This window comes from Solea senegalensis, linkage group LG13 (assembly GCF_019176455.1).
Source record: "Solea senegalensis isolate Sse05_10M linkage group LG13, IFAPA_SoseM_1, whole genome shotgun sequence".
NCBI lineage: Eukaryota > Metazoa > Chordata > Actinopteri > Pleuronectiformes > Soleidae > Solea > Solea senegalensis.
The window spans coordinates 11,647,198-11,665,182 of NC_058033.1; the positions used below are offsets into that span (position 1 = coordinate 11,647,198).

Below are 17,985 nucleotides of genomic sequence, written 5' to 3' on the forward strand. Positions count from 1 at the left end.
GGTTTCTGTGTCATGACATGATGCCATCTCAGAAATATTACTCAGGAATGTCTCAAGCTGACTTCCAAGCATACCAAAGCTGGGAATGTGTGGTCGGCCTTTTCCGTTGTTCAACTTATAGGCGGCACTAGAATGTAGCGGAAAAACTACCAACAGATGCACAGGCACGCAAAGTTTTGAAGTTTTGTGGGTGCTTTTGGAAACATAACACATATTCTTTACTTGTGGGGAACATGCTGACTTTACAGCTTCACATTTATGGGGTGATATAAAAAAAATATCGGCATGAAACGACCATGTCATTAGAGATTAAAGAAACATGTTCACTAATAAAACTGCCATAGGTCTTAAAAAGCCTCACTACTCCTCTCAAAAACGGCAAGACCTGAGGAGGAAAAAACTAGGGTCTGCAGGGGAGATGTGTAGAATATAGAGAGGACACTACATGTCTGTTCATCGTTCATAGTTCTGAGAATGTGTCTGTCACGAACAAATTGCTTTTGAAAGATTCCTTTCCTCTTTCTCATACACATTTTGGGTGGATATTTAATCACATGACAATTCTCTGCTGCTGTGACTCACTTAGACTTTCAATCTCCTGTAACTGTTGCTGACTCACGAAAATTAATTAAATTGAATGTTTATAGGAATAGAAGATGAACACAGTGTCACACCAGGTGCACCGCTGCGTTGTCTTGTTTCACAATCTTTGACAATCAACGCTCTAGTCTACGGTGTTTGAATTAGGATTATAGTAACCATGTTATATATAATAAATATGATACATATTTTATACTTATTCCCCTGGTTTTGTCCGTTAAAATTCAAAATGATTTTCATTTGGCAAAAAAAATTTAGATAAAATAAGTATCCCAATAATAGTTTTTTTTTTTGTATGAATAATTGTTTTCCAGTATGTCAGAATGATCCTTTTATATTCATATCAGGGACTGGGTCAGCTCGACAAAGACAGCCATGTTTTTGCAATCATCTTTTGAGTTTTGATGTTAACACAATACTGTATGTGCTCCAAGGCACTTGGAAGGGAAGGGTTTTCACAAATAAAAATAAATACACACTGTACCTTTAAGTGATTGATACACTTTACTAAAAGACGAAAATGTCAAACCTCATGGTGAGTGTGATTCTCCTCTCACATGGTCAGACGTGTGTCATAACAGTTACATGACAACAGTGAATCGTAGACCTTCAGAAAAAAAAAAAAAAGAGCCTCTTTTGTAATTTTGGATATCTATTAGACACGCCCTCATATTCTCTTCCTCTGAACCCCAGCATTAAAAACATATGACTTTACCAATTGCAGTGCTCAGCCTTTATGGCTCTGCAATCAGGGCTAATTTTAGTCTCGTCCACATACTCTGCATGAGGCCTGTTTACCGCATGCACTGCGGTCGTATGCAGCATGCCCCGTCAACGTGCCGTGCACAGCCACAAAGAGCAAACAAAACCAGAAGCCTCCATGTCAGACGACACAACAAACACACTGTGCTCGCAGCTTCTCTGCTCTGATGTTCCACCAAAAAGGCTTGAACTGCTCCAACAGCAGCCTCACCTGAGCTCCAAATGGTTTCATACCCTTTTTCTGTTTCTTTATGTTGGCGACCACAGTTAACATAGTAGGATCTATCTGTCATACTCTCCTTTACATCTTCATCTGCTGCAGTCGACACAGCCTCCATCCTTTCAGAAGGAAAATACTTTTAACCGGAGGTCGTCTATATTGGTTACATATGCTCATTTTGGAACAATGCCACGGAAATTCCTGAATTATCGAAGTACATCAGCAATTAATTTCATCTTTTAATCACATTTACATTCGTACCTGACTTGCCATTTCTGTCAGGTATGAAAACGTAATTGAAAAAATAATACTACGGAAAGTAAACCATGTTCTAACTTGTTGTTAAGATTGCAATCTTACATAATCTTTTTCTGTTCCTGACCAAAATAGGTTTCTCCTCTTTCAAGTCTCCATTAGCAAGCAATGTTGAACCATATTATATAACTCTGACCAAGCACTGGTCAGAGTTATATAATCTGTTTTTTTTTAAAAGTTATTTAATATTTAAAGTCTCCAGTTTCCATGTAAAAATGGCCTTCAGGTTTGTGGTTTGTTGCCACAGGGCATTTCAACAAAGAAAACTGTATACACTGACTTATCAGTGTTTTTCTCAGCATTCAAATGTCAACACACACATTTTTGTTTCCTGCGTGATCTTTCGCCTCCACTGTATGTTATCTGATCTCATATTGCCACCGCATTTTAACGTATAGTTTAGTCCAGGCTCGCTGATTGTCGTGCTGCTGCTTTTTGCAGATGAAAGGAGTTGAGATGAGAGAATATGCAGCACAGATTTTTCCAAAGGACATTCTGATATAGGTCAGTGTTTGAACAAAGAGCCCTATGAATTTCTATTACATTCCATTTTTGTCATCTTCATTGTTAACATCCGTTGTACATTTGTTGTGTTTTCATGAATTAAATTCTACTTTTAGAAGGCACGTAGAACGGACATTGTCAACCCAAAAAAACGTTTTGTCACAGCCCACTCTAAAGCTATTGTAACTCCATACATAGTGCTGTTTATTTTATGTTGAAAAATTCAAATTACACATGCGCTTGTTTTCAACATTTCAAATATAGTTCAGTGTTTAATTACTCGGACACACATCTGAGCTGATGTGCACATTTTAGCAGAGCCCACAAGAATATAGTGGCCGTTTGCACAAAATAAACATAATACACAGGGTTTACAGGGATGACTTTACCGGATACTTAAATATTTAGCTTTCAAAACTCGGTGTGTGGCTCCGCTCTCTTTTGGAAAATAACCACACAGCTCCTCCTGTGTGTTACAGTAAATTTTGTGATCATCCTTTCACTGAAGGTCGCCGTGTGGACTCGGCTTTGATCAGAAAGCGTGTTCATACTGTGGAAATTCCAGTCAAATACAAGTTGCTGTACAATTAAAGGGGAACACCTGCCATTTAAACGGTTAAGTAGCATTTGCAGGCTGATTGAGCCTCATTAAAAACAGATACAGCCCTGTTTTCTCACGTTACTGGTATTTATTGTCCACATGAAAACGTTCAGATTGCAATGGAACAGGGAGAGATGTTGACAGCTTTCTCTCTCCACTTCAAATGAATAACCTTCCATATTCTCAAAGTCCAAAACATAACGCGGTCAGTTGATATGCAAAGACCCACAACAGAGCTCTGTGACTTTCTACCAGTGTCCCGTCTGTTCTTTTGAAAACATAAACAAAGCTAAACAAAACAAGAGAACACACACATGCAGAAAACATATTTTGTAACCGATTGCAGCTGGTACTGATCACCGGGCAATCAAAGTAAAACAAACCAAGAGCTAGAGCTGAGGCTGTGTCCTGCAGGGGGCATTTCCTGTGGGACTGACACCCACACAACAACTGTGGCCCCTGATCAGATCTGGTATTGACATCCATGTTCAGTGATCACAAGTGGACTGGACACATTCTGGTGTTAAGATGCACATTTGATCATATCTGGTGACCCGACCTTTATCCTAATACACACTGACGTCATTACTGTTTTTCTCAAATCTGAATGTGCAAATGTCTATGTCAGAGGTGTCAAACTGGCGGCCCGCAGGCCACATGCAGCCCACCACTTAATATTATGTGTTGTCTCACATTCGCACAAACTTTTTTACAGTTGTCCAGTATTTACTTAATTTTAGATGTATTTTGCATCACATTTATGTTTTTTTCTCTTTTAAAGTCATTTCTAAAATTTGTAATATTACTTTTACTGAAGTATGGAAGTACTGTACTTTAAATCACATCTGTTACTGAGCAAAAAAAATGTTGGAAATAAATAAATAAATCATGCACTGGAAACTTTGGCAGGTGAATGATGTGGACAGGCGAAAGATGAAGACAGGTGAATGATGTGGACAGGCGAAAGATGAAGACAGGTGAACGATGAGGACAGGTGAATGATGGTGATGACAGGTGAATAATGAGGACAGGTGAACAATGAGGACAGGTGAACAATGAGGACAGGTGAACGATGAGGACAGGTGAGCGATGAGGACAGGTGAATGATGTGGACAGGTGAAGCGATGGCGACAGGTGAATAATGAGGACATGTGAACGATGAGGACATGTGAATGATGTGGACAGGTGAAGGATGAGGACAGGTGAACAATGAGGACAGGTGAAGGATGAGGACAGGTGAATGATGTGGACAGGTGAACGATGAGGACATGTGAATGATGTGGACAGGTGAACGATGACGACAGGTGAATGATGAGGATATGTGAACGATATGGACTTCTCTGAACGTGTTTTCTGGACAAATTGGGAACGTTCAGACCTGCGCTTAGTCGGATCTGGATGTAACTGGATCACACAGGACAGATCTGAACAGGGTCAGAGATTGACTTTCTACACAGAGGATTTACTGGGAATTTCATCAGTGACCGCTGTCATTTTATGTAGTTCTGGTCAAATGTGGTGGAGTGTTAGTACTCAAGAAGCAGCTGGGACAGCCTGCTGACTGTTTTTATATCTGCTGTAGTGATGGGAGGCAGAGAGCAGGGACTTTTTGAAGAATCAGTGTATTTATTTTATTTGCACTTCAAACAGACTCTCCTGTTTACCTCATCGCCATTTTGAGTAATCATGTCATCAGGTTCAGAAAAACACCAAACAACCTGTTTGCTGACGTAAACCAGAGAGGGGGAAAAACATAAATCCAGTGGACGGCGCATTTCATGGCATTTGTAGCTGAAATTCTTGTGTTGTCACGGCAGATCATGTGTTGTTGTTTGAAATGAGTTTGTCCTGTCTGTGCTCAATTAACTTTTTTTAAGATCTCCGTCACACAGAATATGCGTCTAGTATTGTTCATTCACTTGAACGTTTGACTGTGCAGAATAAAACCTTTGAGAGAGAGAATACTTGTTTTCATAGTCATCTGCTGGAGGGGCAGAATTTCTCTGTGCTCATCTTAAATCACTTTAACACATACATACAGTACATGTGAGTATGATTACTGACGCCACAACTGTAGTCCCATCGCCAAAAATGGCTCGATGTGCAGATTTTAAAAGTGTTTCTTTCAAAAGAAAAGATGTGTCTTTTCTCTTAGATTCCTCAAAAGACACTTGCATTATTTAACATTATTAACAGCTCACAAAATATCACAAACAGATTTGTATTCAAACACAATCCAAACTTAGACACTTTCGCACATTTTCCAGCAAATTCCAGAACAGAGGGTTTTGATGAGGGAGCATCTGTTTCTCTCTGTCAGTCTCACAAGAAAGTGCTCAAAACAATTCTCTTAATATAATACGGTGTCATCAGAGTGGCCATTGCATTAAAACAAGTCGTGGAGGATCTTTGATTGGATTGAAATTGTTCAACACGGTGTAGCTATGCACAGATGAATGAAAAACTGGGACCACACATTGTAAAAGATCTTCATTTGGTTACTGCCACCTACTGGTGAGAAAACAAGCTTGTATTCAGACTCTGCAGTGAATCACGGGGATACTGTAATCTGATTATTTTTGGGTGGAACTCACTGCAGCAAGAAACTTGTAGCACAGAGCCTCTAAAAGGCATTTGACTTTTCACAGCAGAATTTCTCCACCTTTAATGGCAGGAGACACGCGTGTATTTCTATTCCCAAAGACACATCATGAATCTCTTCACGTGTCCGTTTAACTAATGCATTATGCTACAGCACGTAGCTGCTATTGTTCTTGTTGTGTTAGAGTTTTAGTCATCACCATTTTTGTTGTAGTTCTGTGCCAGAAATATGTCAAACTGTTTCAAACATGTAGTAACCAGATACACGTGTGTTTGTGAGAACTTGATGATTACACCAGATGACTACATTGGTTAGATATTAAATATAAATAATTTTCTCTGTGTAGTGTATTGTATACTGTAGTATACTGAATGTTTTCCTATAGGCCTGGGATAAGAGACGCTTTATCTACATGAATATGTCAAGACTTGACGTTGGGAAGTAAAATAAAGAGCAGACAAGAGGATGTTGACGTTTCTTTATGTAAAGTGACCAAAACAGTAACCTGAGACTGCTTCCTATAGAACCACATACTGCACAATCCCTTTCAGATTTTTGACTTGGCAGAGTATGAATATGACTGTCGACACTAAAACACTGTAGGAGAAGGAAACCAGAGGAAGCAAGCGAGGCCAACAGCTCGTTGATGTGTGCTGCCACACACTCACATCGTGATGTCCACGAGTACAAGGAGTTGGACATTAAGTGATTCACATTTGATTCAGTGAATCACTGGAACCATTTCAAGAGATCCACTTTTCCGAAATAGACTCAGTGCTGCTGCCACTTAAAATGCCATAAATCTCATGTGAAAGGTCTTTACTTTGACACCACAGAACAAAGACAACCGTGTGCACCGTAATGCTAGCACTTTGGAGGAATTTCAGTTTTCATAAAGACATATTGCATCAATATTACAATTGAAACTTATGGAAACTATATTTTCGCTATAAAATATGAGATGACCTATGCTTGCAGATTTTTTTCTGGGTCATAATTATGAGATACAAAGTTATTCTTTTGAGATAATATCACATGAACAATGAGATACTATTTCAAAACGATGACAGTATGTCATAATAATGACTTAACATCTTATATACAGTATATGAGATAGGATCTCATAATGACTTGATATAACTATGAGATACAATCTCATAATAATGTATTAGTGACTCATATTATGACTTAATATCTCATTGTTATGACTTAGAATCTCATGATTATGACTTGGGTGTGCCTTCTTTTTTTCCCAAGTGGCGCAAACGTGCTTCCATAGTAATGATATGTTATATTTATATGTAAACACACGCTTTTTTGAATATACAACAAGTAACTGCTTATTATTTTACATGCAGCTATTTTCCAGTTTTTCTGCTAAACAAAACATGAATATGCAGACAAAGAATATCCAAGAGTTGGAGTGCTTGAGTGCAATAGCTGAGTACTCGACAAAACCTCCGCGACCTTGAGTTTAAGGAGAATGTGTCCTTGTAAAGTCCTGTGCATAGTCACGTTTGACACACGCGCAAACACATCTCTGTTCTCTCACTTCCCCACATGCATACAACCTACAAATTTATTGATTATATGCATTTAAACAAAAGGCGCTGATAGGAAAATGATATGATGTAAAAAAAAGAAAATTATACCACAATAAATCATTTCAAAACATTTCCTACCACGTGTACAATTCAACTGAAAAACAAACAAATCTGTTAGGGGAAAAATACAAAACATACAATAAGCCAGTTGCACAAGTGTGCACACCCTTAAACTAATACTTTGTTGATTTAATCACGGCATTCAGTCTCCTTGGGTAGGAGTCTATCATGCCCACTCTTGCTTGCAAAAGCGTTCCAAATCTGTCAGATTGCGAGGGCATCTCTTGTGCACAACCCCGCTCTTCATGTCCCCCCCCACAGATTTTTTTATTGGATTTAGGTCTGGGCTCTGGCAGGGCCATTCCAAAAAAAATTATTTTCCTCTGGTGAATTTGGATGTATGCTTGGGGTTATTGTCGTGTTGAAAGGTGAAACTCCTCTTCATCTTCAGCTTTCTAGGTTTTGGGCCAAAAGTGTTCATAATTCCCTCCACCCCCAGTTCCAGCTGAAGAAAAGTATGACACTACCTTTTGGAATTATGGCCAAGAAGTCCAACCTTGGTTGGGAGATTGTTGTCACATGTACAGCACAACCAGTACTTGCCAGAAATACCTGTAGCTCCTTTAATGAGTTTTTTTTGTACACTTCTCCTGACTGATACCTTTCAACAATGAGATCCCTTTAATGCTTTGTAAGCTCTCTGCAAACCATGGCTCTAACTGTAGTATAAAACTGAGTAAATGTCAGGAAAGTCTGATGAGGACATTTTATTCAGGGTTAATCAGAGTCTCTTTAATTGATGTCAGGTGTGTACCAAAGAAGACTGAATGCTGTAATTAAATCAAAAGGTGCTTCAACAAAGTAGTTTAAGGGTGTGCACACTTATGCAACCAGTGACTTTGATCCATAAACAAACGGTCGAATATGAGGCTGAATAGGCTCTTGTCCGTGACACATTTAAAGACTTTTATTTTAACAAAAAGAAACACACAAAAGACAAAACATTAACAACAAAAGAAAATATGAGGACCGAGAGTTCACCCTCTTTATTCCACCTAAAGCTGCTAAAGAAATTAACAATGTAGATGAAACCAGAGTTACCAATTACAAGTTTTGAAATGATTTATTGTGGGCTCATTTTTTTTTTTACATATCAAAAAACTGGCATTTTAACAGGGTGTTGGATGGGGATTTATGGATATAATTTGTCTTATGTGTCAGCTTTTCCATTTTGAATATTTCCAGAATTCACAATGCCATTTTTTTTTACAATGTATTCAATTCTTGTAATTTCAGTATCATCTGTTTACATCATCAACTCAAATGACTGCCACAAAAGTCACAGCATTCCATATTTAAATTGTTAAATTGGTTTTCATTACGATATTTCATAGAATTTCAAAATAAAATGTATGTTATAATTAAATCCATTAAACAGCCCGTGGGGCAGGTGGAAAGGGAACTTGACTTGTAACCAGAGGGTCGCCAATTCAAATCCCCACCCGGCCAAAAAAAAAAAAAGGGCTGGGGTACCCCTGAGCAAGATACCCAACCCTCAATGCTCCCCGGGCGCTACTCAGTGTGGCAGCCCACTGCTCCTAATTCTAGGATGGGTCAAAATGCAGAGGAATACTTTCCCTAAGGGGATTAATAAAAAATAACTTTTAAAACAGACACATTTGAACCGAATTAGTAATATTTTTTTAAAATTAAATTAAATTTAAACATTAACATGCAGAATGTAGTCTTTTACAAGAAGAAATGTGTGTAAAACGCATTCTATCCGCTTTAAACTTTGTTCTTCGATATGTTGATGAATGGCAGACTATAGTGAGCAGTGCCAGTGGTGAACACTAGAGGCTTCTTCTTCTCCATCATCTCTTTTCGTCTTGTTTTGGTTTGCTGGATGTGAGGCCACGCGCTCTGTTCCGCTATAGCCGGTTGTAGCGGGAATGGTTCTCCCATGAGGTGGGGGAGCGGGTGTGTTTACTCGTTAGACGCAAACTGAAGTGCCGTGGTCATGGCCGGGGTTTTCGACATCGATTTGGATCAACCGGATGAGAAAGTCTCTGACGACGAACTTGAGGACGGGGTGAGTTGACGTTAACGTTTAGGCTAATGCTACCGCTTCCTCTGTTAGCTAGTTAGCAATACGCTAGCCGCGGCTATGGGGCCCGCGTTGCTAACTAGGTATTCATTATCGGACATGTCCTCATTTGACATTTTCCCGCGGATTCTGGTGACTCAGAATTGAACAACCACCGGCCCATGTTTTCACAGGTTTCTGTCTCATTTTCGAAGTATAAACCCACGAGCTTTAGCTTACAGTCAGTTTCATCGCCCACACAAGACAAACATTTTCATCGGATTGACAGTGTTATCGACTGACAGGTTGTTGTTATACCTGCTGAAGTAAACCTGGACACCGCTCTTTTTCACTGTTGTCAAATGTTCTGTTATTCACGAAACAGACGGCGAACATATACGCGACAGTCGGCAAACAAAGGGTTACCCGGTTAAAACTGCAAAACTGCCGTGAAACCACGACAACGAGAGCAGAACATAGACGAATGTGATGTTGTGGAGCGTCCGATGATGGACTCATATCGTAACTGGCTACATGTTATGCATGGGTATTCGTCTGTGTTATGGAAATACCTCCCCACGCAGCCAATACTATGAACGACACATGTAGGCTTGTGCTGAAAAACACAAAACTTAATGTAAAGTTGTCCACCAACAAGCTGCGACCGGGATATATATTGTATGTTAGCTTTCTCAAATATTCTGGAGCTTTATGTACACATATATGTATGTATGACTGACTGCTGGTAGTATTCAACTTGGGATTTCACTGCAGCAAAATGTAATTCAGTGAATTATTTAGTCAACGGATAATTTAGATCAGAGTGCAGAGATATTTAGGTAGAAAATGAACAAACACGCAAATATAGGCCACATTGTCTATAATATTTCTAAAAAAAAGATTGGCATAGGCTTTTTGGTCAATGGTGATGGGACAATACACAATATTGTTGTGGGTTGCATTAACATCAGCACACAATAAGTTGATCATGGTGAATTTCCATTATCTGTTTAATGGTGAAATTATTAATATTTCATGGTTGAATGAGAGTCAGCCATGCTCTGCATTCATTCCGAACCCCATTATTTATTATGGCTGTATTTAGCCGATCTAAACATAATTTCCAAAAAAAACAGTGATCGGCACATGATATTTTCTGATTCCATACCTTCACAGCCTTGCTGCTTGCCGCTTACTGCTCGGTAATGGTGGGTGGAACTCAACCACTGGTGTTTACCCTGAGACATATACAATACATACAATATAAGTCAGGCTGCAGGCCATTGTAGGCAGCAGGGAGGTTATGGAAATAGTGCCAAATTGATAGCACGATCTGACTTACTGATGGGCAGCGGTTTATTGTTCATACATGTTAACATAACATATGCATGCATGTTTGTGATTTAAAACCCATTAGTTATGTGTCGCAAACTCTCACCCAGAACTACTTTTCTCGGCTCTGAACCAGAGACAACATTGCATGCACTCTAATCCTGGGGTCTGTGTCATGCAACTTAATGTTCAAAAAGCCAAACTATCCCTTTAAGGATACAAACCAAATGAGGGCAGAGTATGGACAGAAGCCTATGTTCACTTCTGTTAACAAATCTTAAAATTATTTTAAAGTGTATTTTATATATATAGCAATCATGTCATGAATAGCAACTATTTTGGGCAGGATGATAATCTTGATGCACTTTGTCCCATGCTGATTTGTAAACATTCCCTCCCTCTTGTGTCCTGTTGTTGTATTTTCAGGGCCAGCTCAGTGAGTACATGGACCAGTGCACTGGCTTTGACTTGTGAGTATATATGCCAATACTGTGAATCCTCAAGTACCAAAACAGATCTCCAAAACTGCATCAAGCATTTTATTTGGATCTCTACAATTGGTCAATAAGGGCTTTTACTGATTTTATGGAATAGTTGAGGGATTGTTTCATGAATCAATTAATTGACTGATAGAAAATTAAACATTTAAAAAAAAATACTAAACTGTTGAGTATCCTGAAATGCTAATGTCTAAAAATGTCCCTCCTCCAACCTGGATCTATTTCTAACCTTATCTATTTTAAAGCATCCAGCAAACGCTTGATCAGTACACATTTATCCCTTTAGCCATGTCTTTGTGTAAATTCCAAATGTTGTCACACTAATTTATAATGCTGCTGCCTGTCTTGAAAATTGTAAACTTGTTGAGTTGAACATTGTGAATGTTTATTTATTATTTATTTTCTTTATTCTTTGTTTTGCCAGTAACATGGATGACTGTGAGAAGTTTGAAATTTCAGAGAACAGCGTGAACAAGGGAACAGAGCAGATCAGGCCTGAATGCTTTGAGCTGCTGAAAGTTTTGGGAAAAGGTGGCTATGGAAAGGTGAGTCAAGTGATTCTTTATGATAATTTGGGTCCTTGGCAGCAAATATTTAGTAAGCGGACTTCATGTGTGTTTGCAGAATTTATGACATTTAAAAGATTTCTTGAATGCATCTTGGAGCTGCTCCTTTAATCTCAGAACGCTGTAGATCCCACAGAAGTGATGAAATTTACCATGGTTTTTAAATGCATTTGGTGAGCTACTCCGGTTAGTTCAACATGCCATGACCTCTGCTCTCATGAGCTAAACTCCAGCTACTAGAGTTCAAAATATTTGACAAATAATGCCATTGAATACTCAAGTAGCATTTTTGCTAGAAATCCATAATTAACATGCTTAGATGCTGGAACTTTAGTTTCCAAATAGACCCTTCTCTGTTTTTCTTATCAGAGAAACGCCTGCATACATGTATAATTAATCTATATTATTGCCAGTTGATGGCTAATGAGAACATTTCACCTAACCCTATATTCCTCTGCGACTTAACTTGAAATTTAGATTTTGAGGCTGGTGCTTATGTATTTCACTGACTGACATAGTAGGCACTAAAACTGTGTGAGCTTTTGATTCTCAATGGGTTGGCTAAGGCTTATTACAATTAAAATTGAAAAATGTTGCCATCAAAAATATTTTTCCGTGAAAAAGCATGGGAAAAAAAATAAGATCTAAGACCTGGAACCATCTCCTGCTTAACCCACACCCCAACATGAAATATAATTGAACTGTGATTGGCTGCAGCCCTTTGCATGTAACCTACAGTTTGACTACCCAGTCAAACATTTGAGAATACATAATGTAATGTCTCACTTGAGTCTGAAATTTAAATATGCAACAAATAATGTGTTTTTTCATTAATAAATCATGGAATCTTCTTATTGAAGTAAATTTTGATTTATTTAAAGAAAATGTATTTATTGAAAGCAGAAATTTCTTGTCATACTTTTCATCATCGTACATTTGCCAGAATGACTGTGAAAAGGTAGTATTGGTAATCAGTGGTATTAAAAGGCTTGTAAATGTATTTACCCTGCATGTAGCCTGTGTTATTGTTTTTTGGTTTATAAGATGTCAACTTTTATAGGTGTTTCAAGTTCGGAAGGTATCTGGTGCAACGTCTGGGAAGATCTTTGCAATGAAAGTTTTGAAGAAGGTGAGTGAATCTGTGTCTCTTAGGGTTGGCCAAATGTCTTTATTATTTAATCTTATATTAGCATTGAAATACTGTTAAGTGTAATGCTTATTAAATATGTACACACAGAGTAGTTTAATGATTATCTTTTTTGCTGATTTTTTTTACCCCTGTGTGGACTTGGGACACAGCAATGGTGTGACATTATATGTATGCTGTGTCCTTCATTTCTGTCGAGCAATATACAGTGACAGCGCAGAGGCGGGCAGGGGCAAGAAGCATTTATCCTGGCAATCTGCTCCATCAATCTGTCTGCAACTGTCTTGCTTTACGAGGACAATGTTGCAGTTGCCTCAGTCTGTCTCGACATAAAACCATTCACTTCCTCTGCAACACAGTCATATCGGCCACAAGAGCTAAACATCACTACACTGAGAAACACAGAGAGAGTCACGTGGAGCTGATGGGCTTCATCAGTATTGTGTAACTAAATTTGACAATAACCTTTTAAATAACATGCATAAAATGAAACTGATTGACCTTCCTTGTGTCTTTTGGGAATGGCTATTCAAAATAATATTAGTTGTTACAGATATAGAAAAAAAAAATAGTCAGAAACATAATATTTTGCTCTTTCAAGATTTATTGTGAAGTGAGTCATGATAGATTAACATTTCAAAAAGTAGGTCCCAACATACAAAGGTTATGAAACACTGATCTAATCCAAATGTTAAAAAAAAAAGACATTTGGCACTCAGTTGACTGCTTTATGCAGCTGAACAGTGTATTGTAATTCACATACACTGTACGTTACCATGTGTCCTATTGTGACAAACTGATTCATTCAGCTCTCGAGCTACAAAAGAAGTGTAGACCACCCAAAATAACGACAACAGGCTTTTTCCTAAGATTTCCCAGAGCTGATGCTTGTGTTCAGCTTGGCCAACTCTCTGCAGTTGACACATGTCTGACTTTGCTTGGAAAGCCAGCTCATATTCCCCGAAGCTAGAGGTTCTGTTGTTTTTTTCTTTAACTGTAGCAACCATCCTGACGTTCAGATTCCCGCTCCACCTCTGCACTTGTTGACATGATGGGCCATTATGGTTTCAGTTATGGCCTGAATATTTTCACACTCTGACTATTTGTACTTCTTGGTTTCTTGCCAAGGCCATGATCGTACGTAATGCTAAGGACACAGCACACACCAAAGCTGAGAGGAACATTCTGGAGGAGGTGAAGCATCCTTTCATTGTGGACCTTATCTATGCCTTCCAGACAGGTGGAAAGTTGTACCTCATTCTGGAGTATCTGAGTGGTGAGCATATTGACGTACAATCAAGCATGGAGCAGATCTTAACATGCTCTGTTTGATGACGTGTGAGTAGTGAAATATGGCTCCGCATTTCAACTGTCACTAAAATTGACAAAAAAATGTTTTCTTTGTGACAGGAGGAGAGCTGTTCATGCAACTGGAAAGAGAGGGCATCTTTATGGAAGACACAGCATGGTAAGAACATGTAGGAACGATAAAACACAGTGTTGAAGGCCTGATCTTTGGCTCGTTCTGCCCAAATTTTGTAATCTTTAAAGAAACTGAGGACGACAACTGTTTCCTGACACTGATATTTAGTGAAGAAGTAAAAACCTTTAGTTTGTTGAAAACAGGTCAGGTATGTGGTCAGTTTTTCTCAGGCAGAATCAGGACGTCAGTCGCAGACTCTTCCCGCACATGTTGTTCAGTTACAGAAATGCCTGTAGCTGAAAATGGTGATTACATGTCCTAAGCTGCTGATTAAATAAGGGTGTGTAATATTATGAATAACCTATGTGAGGTGGAGAACAACACCCATGGGAGCAGTGAGTAATGTTGAACATTATTATGGTGGAACATTTACAGATGGAAAAGAAAATAAGAGATGGTACAGAAATAGATTATCACGATGACTCCACTTCCTTGTTTCCATTTGAAAGTTTTTACCTGGCTGAGATCTCGATGGCACTGGGTCACTTGCACCAGAAGGGCATCATCTACAGAGACCTGAAACCTGAGAACATCATGCTCAACAACAACGGTACATAAACTTGAATTGTTCCTCAATAAAGGCAACTTTTAGATTTTAGTTTAGTTCAGTGCGATGATTCCATTGTTCATTTTGACACTTATTTCAGGACTTGAATTTCCCAATGGGATGAATAAAACACCTATTTATCTACCTACGTATACAGTATCTATGTCTGGGTTATCTGATACTTAAATGCTGTGTACAATGTAATGTGCAGTTTTCCCCTCATCTTCTTGCTGTGATTCCTTTTTTCTTTTAAGGGCATGTGAAGTTGACAGACTTTGGTCTATGCAAAGAGTCCATCCATGACGGAACAGTCACCCACACCTTCTGTGGAACTATTGAATACATGTACGTCACAGTCATTCATCACGCAGAATTTGGACTCAGATTTGAAGACAGAGAAACTGTATTGTGCATCTTCCTTATCAGCTTTTGCATTCTGTCTCCTTCCTCAGGGCTCCAGAGATCCTAATGAGGAGTGGACATAACCGGGCAGTGGACTGGTGGAGTCTGGGAGCTCTCATGTATGACATGCTAACAGGCGCAGTAAGTGCACACCACTTGATCACATTACAGTTGCTGTTTTGGATTATGCGTTTGTTTTGACTGTCGTCCCTGATGCACTTCTCTTTCATAGCCACCATTCACTGGGGAAAACCGAAAGAAGACAATTGACAAAATCTTGAAATGCAAACTTAATCTCCCACCTTACCTCACACAAGAAGCCAGGGACCTTCTGAAAAAGGTGAGTTCTAAAAATCCATCATTATACATCATTAATGCATCACTGGCTTAGTCGTTTCTTCAGAATGATATGAAGTGGCAGAAAGAAAAAGAGGCTTCAAACTTTGTCTTTCAGCTGCTGAAACGAAATGCCTCAATGAGACTCGGAGCTGGACCTGGTGATGCTGCTGAGGTCCAGGTGAGAAGAATCAATCCCTAACTCACTTACAAGTGGTAGTGGTTAAAATCTACCCTGACGAAATGGTACACCCCTTCATGTGACACGTCATCATGTAAACAGACTTGATTCAACAAGTTTTCACCCTGAAGAAAAAGAGGCTGCTGTCAGCTGTGTGACCAAAAAACTCCTTGTTTGAAGGGCTAGTCTGTCTTCACACTCCTCAAATCAGGAAATTAGGACTTTTTAATGGTAAACCTGTGTGTAATTATGAAATATTAATGTTTTTATTAACTCTCCTAGGCTCACGCGTTCTTCCGACACATAAATTGGGATGACCTCCTTGCTCGCAAAGTAGAGCCTCCATTTAGACCTTTCCTGGTAAGATTTTTTTTTTTTTATGCAGCAATGTGACCCGTTAATGCAACATGATTAACTGACCTACTTCTTTTGGCAGCAATCGGCTGATGACGTCAGCCAGTTTGACTCCAAGTTCACCAGCCAGACTCCAGTAGACAGCCCTGATGACTCCACACTCAGTGAAAGTGCCAATCAAATCTTCCTGGTACGTTTTTTTTGTTCGTTTCATCTTTTTTCTTCCCTGGATTAAATGTGTTTTTTTTATAGCAGTAACCAGGAGAGTAACTGCTATATTTGTGTATTATGTTCAATAAAGAAGAACTTAAGATCATGAGGTTGCATCTTGAGCTTAACCCAATCAATGAATTTGAATGTAGTGAAAATGTTGTGAAGCTCAGAGCATTTAGTGTTCATTAATCAATCTTTTTTTTTAATTATTGAATTACACTGAATTTAGTGCAGCATTGACAGCAGGGATAATGTGTTATTTTTGGTTTGATGAGGGTTTTTAATAGAAAGATGTGGCATGTACTTGCCCCTTTACAGTTTGTGATTTCTGACCCTCCAAAACACATTTTTTTCTTTTTGTTGTTCTTTTATTTTCAAAAGCAAGTCTTGTGAGAATCAGTAAATGTGTCCCATCTGGTTTAGTGCTGTTTGTTTTCCTGGAAGCTTCAGTCACTGTTCCACCACATTGCATGATATGGTTTGCTCAGCATTTTATTTCTCATCATCAGCTGTGGGTTGTTTTCAGAAAGGAAGAGGTGGACTCAGATCTCCCTCTGTTTTTGTCTCCCACCCGTTCCCCAGGGTTTCACATATGTAGCCCCATCTGTGCTGGAAAACGTCAAAGAGAAGTTCTCGTTCGAACCAAAAGTCCGCTCACCACGGAAGTTCCCAGGAAGCCCAAGAACACCTGTGAGGTAACGGCAAGTTGTTTTTGTCTCCAGTTCCACTAAATGCCATTGGTCATTTGCAGATTTCTCTCACAGTGAGTCATACCCACATTGATGACTCATTTGCTGACCTTGTAAACGTAGCCTACTTGGCTTAAATAAACTTATCCAGTGTAAATAAAGGCTTCTTTCCATTGCCACAACAGTAAAACTCTGAGAGCTTAAAAAATATGTGATCACAGTCAGTTGAAGAAAAACAATTTGAGATATAAGGAGGGAAAACCTTGATGGCATGCAAATAGTTAAGCTCAATTAATTTTCCAGATTTTTGATGATTAATAACATCCAGTGTTTACACAGAAGAACTGGCCTAAACCACAGAATTGTCGAAGTTTCATTCATCTCCCTCTCCGACAGTCCGGTGAAGTTTGCGAGAGGAGACTGTTGGCCCAGAGGACCCACGCTGATGGGCAGCTCATCCCTGCTGTCACCAGCCTCTGGAGAGCAACAGATGGACGGTTCCGCTGTGGAGCAAATGGACACGAGCAGCAGCGGCGCCTCCGAGGCCTCTGCACCACTTCCCATCAGGCACCCTTCAGGCATGAATGCTGGGCTTTACAAGAAGCAGGCCTACCCCATGAACTCCAAGCGACCTGAACATCTACGCATGAATCTATGACGCTCGGCTTTCCTGCGAACATTAGGATTCCTTCCAATTTCCCCTTCCCTTTAACCTTTTTTTTTTCTTTTTTTTTTTTTTAAAGACTTGTAGAAATTTTAAAAATTGACTGACGCTGTCAACGCCGATCACCAGCTCTTCCAGCAGCGCCTTCTTCTCTTTGGCCTACGATATTTGCTGATTCAGCTTGACCTCCTCAGCCTGTCACAGATAATCAGCTGTTACCTTATGCTGCTTTTCCACTACATGGTCCCGCCGCCACCTCAGCATGGGCGGAGTCATC

General features: G+C 39.3%; 1 protein-coding gene across 3 annotated transcripts; it reads left to right on the forward strand.

Moving 5' to 3' along the window:
* The first annotated feature begins 9,082 nt into the window (after positions 1–9,082).
* On the forward strand, positions 9,083–17,981 carry rps6kb1a (ribosomal protein S6 kinase b, polypeptide 1a). 3 transcript variants are annotated; one of them, XM_044042114.1, is made up of 15 exons: positions 9,083–9,300; positions 11,053–11,096; positions 11,551–11,671; positions 12,753–12,821; positions 13,968–14,115; positions 14,250–14,307; positions 14,772–14,872; positions 15,124–15,214; positions 15,322–15,412; positions 15,504–15,611; positions 15,726–15,788; positions 16,071–16,148; positions 16,225–16,332; positions 16,938–17,050; positions 17,441–17,981. In XM_044042114.1, the coding sequence occupies exons 1-15, from the start codon at positions 9,229–9,231 to the stop codon at positions 17,700–17,702; spliced, it is 1,527 nt and encodes a 508-aa protein (XP_043898049.1). In that variant the 5' UTR covers positions 9,083–9,228; the 3' UTR covers positions 17,703–17,981. The 3 variants fall into 3 exon arrangements, with proteins under 3 accessions (XP_043898049.1, XP_043898050.1, XP_043898051.1); XM_044042115.1 differs by having other exon boundaries at positions 11,053–11,062; positions 11,586–11,671; XM_044042116.1 differs by having other exon boundaries at positions 9,278–9,300; positions 11,586–11,671.
* The last annotated feature ends 4 nt before the right edge of the window (positions 17,982–17,985 follow it).